Source organism: Mustela lutreola, chromosome 15, assembly GCF_030435805.1.
Source record: "Mustela lutreola isolate mMusLut2 chromosome 15, mMusLut2.pri, whole genome shotgun sequence".
In the NCBI taxonomy this organism is placed as follows: Eukaryota; Metazoa; Chordata; class Mammalia; order Carnivora; family Mustelidae; genus Mustela; species Mustela lutreola.
In genome coordinates, this window is record NC_081304.1 from 60,859,984 (window position 1) to 60,867,733 (window position 7,750).

Genomic DNA, 7,750 nt, shown 5'->3' on the forward strand with positions numbered 1-7,750 from the left:
GCGGGCGGGCGTGCGTGCGGGCCTCCTGGCCCCCCCGAGTAACCGGGCTCAGATGCTACAGTGGGCACCGCGGCAGTGGGCGGGAGCCAGGAGGAGGAAAAGGTACCCCAACCCCCCGATCTCCGCCTAACCCATAACCCAACGCCCAGAGTAAGGGGACTGGGAAGGGGAGTGGAGGGTCCCGGCGGGCTCACAGTGCACAGCTCTGAGCATGCCCCCAAGTGCCCACGGGGCTGTGGCCCAGAGTGAGGGCGGACGCGGCCTCGGGGCAGCTCGGGGGCCCCCAGGGCTCCCTGCCCGGACCCTGTCTCTGCAGAACCCCTCTCCTCGCACCGGCCGGCGGGCTGGGTCCGATTTTGCTACCGCACCCCTGCTGGGGCGGTGGGGGCGGCGGGAGGCGAGGGCGGTCAGCCCGGGCTCGGCCTCCAGCAGGGTTTCGCGGGGTCGGCGGCCGGTCCCGGACCCCGTCGTGGTGCTGCCCACTCGGTGAAGCAGACCCTCCGACCCGCGGCGGGACGAGCGAGCCCGGCGGCTGCCCCGCGAGCGGAAGAAGCTGCCGCGCGTCTGCGGGACTCGCCGCGGGCACGGGGACCCTCGCAGCTCGGGTCCCTTCTCTGCAGGTGCAGCGGACCGTCTGGACCCGCGTACGCCGAGGCCCCGCCCACCCTCGGTCCCCATTCGCTGAGCGCAGATGATTGACGCGGCCCGAGCCGAATGAGCGCCAGACCCGCCCGGTGCGGTCCCAGCCCCTCCCATCTCTTGGGGCGGCTCTAGCAGCCCGCTGAGCCGCCCGCGGTTGCAGGAATTAGGCCAGTTTGGACCCACAAAACCTGGCAATTTAATACGGTTCGACCGAATACCCCCACAGAAAATGGTCCTCGGTGTCCGTGGCGTTTAGAATTTAACAGCTTCTGCCAACACGGCCGTATCCGTGTCCGCGGGCGCAGAAGCGCGTGCCGTGGCCCCGGCTGGCACCTGACGCATCAGTCGCACGCACTGTTTTCGCTCCTTTAACGGTTGAAAAGCGGACAGTGTCTCGATGGTGTTTCAGTCTGCATCGTCCATCTGTCCAGTGAAGCTGAGCAGGTTCCGGAGCTCACATCCTCTGCCGTTTGGAATTACCATGCAGATGGTAGGGCTAGAGGACCTGGGCTCTCACCCTGAACCAAAGACAACCCTAACCCTAACCCTAACCCTAACCCTAACCCTAACCCTAACCCTAACCCTAACCTGTGTGCCTGTGGGTAAGCTCCTTAACTCTTCTGCCCCACTCCAGTCAGTGATAGGAAATGGTAACTGTGCTTCCCACAGAAGGTTACAGAGAAAATGAAACAAAACAAAACGTAGGACAGGCAGCACCTAGCATTAGGTGACCGCCTTGTAACTGTCACCCATCGTCATCTCTAACTGCATTTGTGGTGTCAACTGCTGTTGCACGGAAGAGTGTAGCCTCTGTGGACTCAAGCCTATCACTCTTCCTCTGGACGGGGTGGTTTGTCTTCTTAAGGTGTATCTTCTCTCCCCGAAGGTTGTAGAAATATTTCCCTGAATCCTCTAATAGTTTTATGAGGTTTGGGGCAGGGATCCCTTATAGATATAAACAGCTTCACCCCGAAGACTCCCTGAGATGGAGAAACCTGCCCTAGGGGGAAGGCACCCTCACACAGGTGCATGCCTCGGCTCCTGGCAGCTCCAGATTCGGTGGCTTGGGAGAAAAAATGGAAGGAGTGAAGGAGCAGGGGGTGAACAGGAGGGCTCTACAGGCAGCTGCCAGGACTCAAATCCCACCTGCGGGACCTTCAGCAAGCCCACAGCCTCTCTGTGGCTCAGGTTTGTCATGGGGAGAACGGCACAACCATAACAAGAATCCCTAACCCTGTGGGATTGTTGTGAAGGGTGAATGGGTCAGTCTCACAGGGCACTTGAGACAGTGTCTGGCACGCAGCGAAGGCCACATCAGTGTTGGTTTTAAATATTACCCATCAGTGGACCAACCCCAGGAACCTTCTGTCCCATTGGGAGGGTCAGGTCCGACTGCCGCTGACCCCACCCTCTGCTCCATCTTACAGCTGAGCCACACCCTCTCCGTCAGGGGCTTCCTGCATTCTGTGCTCTGTGGACAAACAGCACCGTGGGGCTCGGGTCTTACATAAGGCCTTACACCAGGACTGGGGAAGGTGAAGACTCCCCCGAGGTCATGGGAGAGACAGAGCCTGGTCGTCAGGCCTCCAGCTCTCTCCACACACCTCTCGGGGCTGCTTCTGCAGTGCTAACCCTCCCTTCACCCACTGCACACCCCGGGCACGTGCACAACCCCCCGACACTTGCACACACATGCACATGCTTCTCTCTCCACAGCATCTCACTTATGGGAGCCTCGTGGTGACAACCCAGCTCACTAAGCAGGGGGAGCATCAGGGAAGATGGATAGTGACTCAACGGCCATCATCTGTTTAATCTAGAAGGTTGTGGGGACTGAGCCCAGAGGGTCTCGCTTTGGCTCCTCAAAGGTCGGCACCTGCTGCTGGCCTCTGCCTCGAGACAAGAGCAGTTGGAAAACACACGTGGTCTAAAGCCAAGGTCTGCTGGCTCTTTGCCCCAGGGCCTTAAGAGAGAAGCTTCTCGAAATACGTACCCTTACACGTGTGTTCAGCTGACATTTAAAACACCCTTGTCATAAGTTTAAATAGTTGCAAAGGATGTGATTTCCATCACTATTGTATTTTTTTACTATATTTTCATCCAAATCCTTGGGGCTGCGGGTCACGTTGGGAAATGTGATGTGATCACTGACCCCATCTCATCCCTGACGGGAAAAGGCTGCTATCTCCACACATTGGCTCTAAAGGGCAAAACCAGTCCTTATTTGCCAGATCAAGCCAACAAATCAGGCTGACTGCCTGTCAGAAAGATGTTAAAATGCTGGCTTCATCTTTGCTAATTGAAATAAATGTGTTGACACCCATCCGTGAGACATCTCCCTTCTGAACTGTAAATCCTAGATAAATCGGCCGTCGCGCCAGCAGGACAGCCAGATAAGGCTTGGCACTGGGCCGTGGGTATGTGGCCTGGAGGAAGCCTCCCCAGTGAGTTTCTCCTGACACGCTCTCTGCCTGGCTTCCACGGCTTGCCCCGCAGATGCCGAGCACCCGTGGGGATCCCCTCTGTCTGGCACCCCGGAGGCTTTCCCACCCCAGGGCAGAGCACCAAAGAAACACTCAGAATAGGGAGGAGGGATGGTCTCTGTTTGAACAGAGGTGGGAAGGAAGAACCAGAGGCTATTTCTTAGACATGTCCATTTTAGGAAAGAAAAACCCAGGCTTGAGGGTCTGTAAATAGATTCTTTCAAAACTCTGGTCATGTCGACCCAAGAAAGTGTTTGTGACCCCCCCCCAGGGGCCCCGCACCCCAGCGTAAGAGACTTGTTCTGAGGTGTTGGGGTTGCAGACTGTTACGGGAGGGGAGCACAGGCAGGAGCCATGCGTGGGCTAGTTATGTGTCTGTGTGTGACCTTGGAATGGGAGGTGTCACTGCTCCCCACTCCTGGACCCCATATGAACCCATACGGCAAATACAGATCTCTGTCGGTCCGTCTGCCTGTGTTCTGTAGGCCGGAACTTTCAGGTCCGTGGAGGAAAGCCCAGAGCAGGACTGCCCAGCCCCAGCCAGTCTCCGGCGTTGCGCTGAGCCGGGCAGGGATGAGTGACCCATCAGCGTGGCCTGAGGCTCTCCAGCCCCATGCCCCTGCTCCTTCAGCAGCACCAGCGCTCAAACCCAAGACGGCTGCTCAGGTGCCAGGGCTCAGCCCACCTTCTCCATCCTCCCACCCATGCTGGCCCTCAGCCAACCCCTCAGTGCCCCTCCTCTGCATCAGGGGTGCGTGGCGGGGCTCAGCCTGACCCCCGCTCCAGCATGAGACCCGGGCCCCAGCTCCAGAGCAAGGACTCAGTCCTTACCTGTCTGAAGCAGACCGGCATTGCTATCGCTGATCTGAAAAAAGTTCTGTATGTCCAGCAGCATCCCTGTGGACAGACGGACAGTGCTCAGGACGTGGGAAGGGGTCCCCTGGGCCTCTAAGGGCAGCTGGCCCGCCTGTGGGATGGGGCGCCAGCTGACCAGCACAGCACAGAGTGCGGCCCACTGTTCTCGTCCCCTTCCTCCCACACACATGCAAGCACACACGCGTGCAGATGGGGGGACCGGCGCCTAGAGAGACCCGCACACATCAGCACACATACAGGAACATGTACCCCAGAGGCCCAAACGCACACCCACGTTCACGCACGAGCACCCACCCCGGGACAGAGAGGCAGACACGCAGATCCACATCCGTCCACACAAATGGGCATGCACAGAGAAACACACTCTTGGGGCACAGACACACACACGCACACGCACGCGTGCACACGGAGTCTGCTTGCCACAGGCCTGCTTGCATTCGCACTCATGCAGGGCTGCTGTTCACATCCTCCTCCAAGGGGCTGACGGCTCCCTGTTGCTGCCCAGGGCACAGCTTACTTAGACTACGGTGTTAATGACTAGGCAGCCCCGCTTGGGTACAAACTCCAGACATTCCTGGATGTACATACCTGCGTGAGCACGGACGCGCCAAGACACACGTGCCCTGGGCTGCACATGCGCACACACAAGCATGCGCTTCCAGAGACATGAGCAGAGAGATGGTGCCCCCGAGAGCTTCAGAGACAGGTCCCACTTGGGTCCAACCTTAGCCCCAGCTCCCTGAGGGAGACAGACCCTTGCTGCAACACCAGCAGGGCCTCGAAAGCCCTTCCAAGTTCCCCCCAGGCCACAGGCCAATGCAGCGCCCCTGAGCCTTTGGCAGTACGTCAGCAGGGCTTAGTCAGAGTGGAGGCACCTGCTTAGCTGAGCTGGGAGGCTCAGGCCCCAGCATCAGGAAGCCCTTAGCAATCCTTGTGGTCATTCGGTTATGAGCCGGCATCCGAGCTGGACCCTGCAGGTGTCTGCAGGTCCCCTCAGAGGCGGAGGCCGTCAGGGTCCCCACGGGGCTCCAGCCACACCCACGGCTGTGCTGTGGGCATCCCAGCCAGAGGCAGTCCCCTTTGCCCACAGATGGGGTCTGCAGAAATGCCCACCCGCACCTCCAAGACCTGTCAGCAGGGCCAAGAAGCAAGATTCTTGTTGGGCCTGTCAGCAGGCCCAAGTACCAGATTCTTGTTGAGACCTTTGCTTTGGGCCCAAATGCCACAGCGTGCAGCTGTCCCAGCCTGTCCGTCTGTCCTTCCTTTTTAATAACATTAATCACATGAATAAGACAGAAGACTTGCCCCGGGTTGTATCCACTCCTGGGCTCCTCCCAGGGCCTCCAGGGCTGGGAGTGGACTCAGCCTCCTTCTCCCCTTCAGCCCTGAAGAGCTGCTCCCCACAAGGCACTGGAGCTGCAGGGAAAACCGCCCGCCCCAGGGGTCCCTGCCACTCACCCTGCATGGTTTCACTTCTCCGGGCCTCCTTGTCCCAGCAAGTGACCTCAGCCCTGCTTTCCACCCAGCGGGAGGAAGTCCCAACAGGAAGGGCCTCTGCTGGCGGGACTTGGGGCCTCCCCAGCCTGCGGGGCCGCCAGGCCTCTCTGCCCCTCCAGGCTCAGCTTGGGCCCTGGCCCCACACACCTCCACACCCACTCAGGCCTCTGCCGAATGCATCGCAGCAGCCCCGGAACCGGAACCCTGGGCTTGTTCTGCCTGCACCAATCTCATTCTAGTCTCCCCACCCCCAAAATTGTCTATGGCCCCCCATTGCCTCAACAGAAGGCCCAGAATCCCAGCATGGCACCCAGGAAGCCTGTGATCTGGTCCCAAAACCATTTTGAGCAATCCCTGCTGTCTCCCCTCCAGCCACCTCGCCAGAGCACTCCTCCTGCTCCATCACCTGGGCCCACGCTGACCCCTCACTCAGCACCCTCCCCTCACCCCACCTCCTGCCTCCAACATTCTCAGCTTCAGACCCACCCAAATGCCCCATGTTCTGAGTTCGGCCAGAACCCTCAGTTGCCGTCCCGGGGCCACCCAGCAAACGTCCAGCCTGCTCAGTCCTGTGTGTGCCCTCTGAGCTCCCCAGAGACGGATGGCGTCTGCAGCTCGCATCCTGCTTGCTCCGTCCCTGCCTGGTAGGCTGAGCCTGTCTCTGGTGCACTGGGGTCCTGGCCTCAGGGCTGCTGCAGGTGACCCCATACAGCAGCCCCCCAGCCCGGCCTGGGCTTCCCTCGGCCCCACGACGTGGGCATTCCCAAGCTCTGGAACCAATGGACGGACCCTCCCTGGGTCTGCCCACAGGGTCGTTCAGTCAATCTTGAATGATTCAGTGATCAAGAGAGAAAAGGGGGTTATGTCTTGTCTGAAGGCGTGAACGAGTGAGTTAGGTGAATGTGGCTGAGAAGAGCGGGCGGGCGCCTCGGGGCCTCCACGAAGGAGGTCAGAATGTGCGAGGCCTGCACACAACCCCCGGTCCCAGAAGCATGCGGCCCGCCATCTCGTGCCCACCCTGCCAGCCACAGCCTCCCTCAGCGTCCCACCCGAACCTCCAGTCCTTCCCCCGAAGGAGCAGCCCTCCCTGCGGCCCTCGCCGCCCTGCTGTGTGCACACGCCTGGGTGGGGGCTGGGATGGGACCTCCAAGCCCCCCTCACCCCGTTGGGGCTTGGCTGGAACCCCTCCAGGGCTGAGAAGGGCAGGGCCGCCCTGCACGAGGGGACGGTCTGCAGGACATGGGGCCCCGTGGGCATGCAGTACTGGCCGGGGGGGGGCGCGGCCGTGAGCTGGCGGCCACAGGTGCTTCCCAGGGTGCCATCCACCAGGGCCACCTCACCTGCGACGATGAACCAGTTCATGTAGTTGAGCAGGTTGATGTAGCAGAGGACTGCGGCGGCCGCACGAGCTCTCCCGCGGGACAGGCTCCACGGGCTGGACACCATCCGGGGGGCCCACGCACCTTCTCCCGAGGCTCCAGGCTGCCTGCCCGGCCTGGGCACCCGGCTCTCCGCCGACGTGCCGCCATCCATGACAGCCTGAGTTCCTGTCCCGGAGGTGTCAGGGCAGAGGCACATGGGCTCTGCACCGAGTCACTTCCTGTGGGCTCCCGGCCTCCCGACCTCAGAGCAGCTGCCCTAACTGCTCAGCATCTTATCTCAGGTTCCTGCCAAGCCAGCCCCCGGCTGGCCCCGGAGGTTTCACCAGCCCCAGATCTGAGGCCCACGGGGGGGGCCCATACTGGGAGGCCGGACATGACGGTCCCCTCGACCTAGACTGTGGCTTCGGCAGCTGCAGTGAGGAAGAGAAGCTTCATGCGACAGGAAATGAGTTGAGTCTTCGGAGCCCTAGTCTCCAAAAAGGTTCGAGGGCTGCCCACACAGGACCTGGGCGGCAAGCGCAGGACATGAGCTGGGCCAAACCGGGAAGGCTAAGTGCTGGCCAGGAGAGCAGCACCCAGCTGGGAGTGAGGTCAGCACCTGCTCTGCTCTGGGGCCCCATGGGGGTGGAGCAGAGGAGTGATGGAGGGACTGTCGCCAGGAGCACAACGGATTCAAAATCCAGGGGGTGGAGGCACCTGGGTGGCTCAGTGGGTTAAGCCTCTGCCTTCGGCTCAGGTCATGATCCCGGGGTCCTGGGATGGAGCCCCGTGTCAGGCTCTCTGCTCAGCAGGGAGCCTGCTTCCCTTCCTCTCTCTCTGCCTGCCTCTCTGCCTACTTGTGGTCTCTCTCTATCAAGTAAATAAATAAAA

At 60.7% G+C, this 7,750-nt stretch overlaps 1 protein-coding gene and 1 long non-coding RNA gene across 11 annotated transcripts in view; one reads left to right on the forward strand and one right to left on the reverse strand.

The window, feature by feature from the left end:
- The window catches only part of SPNS3 (SPNS lysolipid transporter 3, sphingosine-1-phosphate (putative)), a 34,227-nt gene extending 26,798 nt beyond the window's left edge, over positions 1-7,429 (reverse strand). For 2 of the 10 annotated variants that reach the window (XM_059149504.1, XM_059149503.1), the window contains exons 1-2: positions 6,839-7,288; positions 3,957-4,022 (exon numbers count right to left, since the gene is read on the reverse strand). In XM_059149504.1, coding sequence (XP_059005487.1) covers positions 3,957-4,022; positions 6,839-7,076 — 304 coding nt within the window. In that variant the 5' untranslated portion in view covers positions 7,077-7,288. Of the gene's footprint in view, positions 1-3,956; positions 4,023-4,589; positions 4,669-5,459; positions 5,588-6,838 lie in introns of those variants that run through there. The other 8 variants (XM_059149497.1, XM_059149494.1, XM_059149495.1 and 5 more) reach the window with 8 other exon arrangements.
- LOC131816601 (uncharacterized) lies at positions 573-2,967 on the forward strand. The gene is made up of 3 exons (XR_009348115.1): positions 573-1,830; positions 2,070-2,177; positions 2,359-2,967. It is a non-coding gene; the product is annotated as an uncharacterized LOC131816601 (long non-coding RNA).
- Positions 7,430-7,750: the final 321 nt, after the last annotated feature.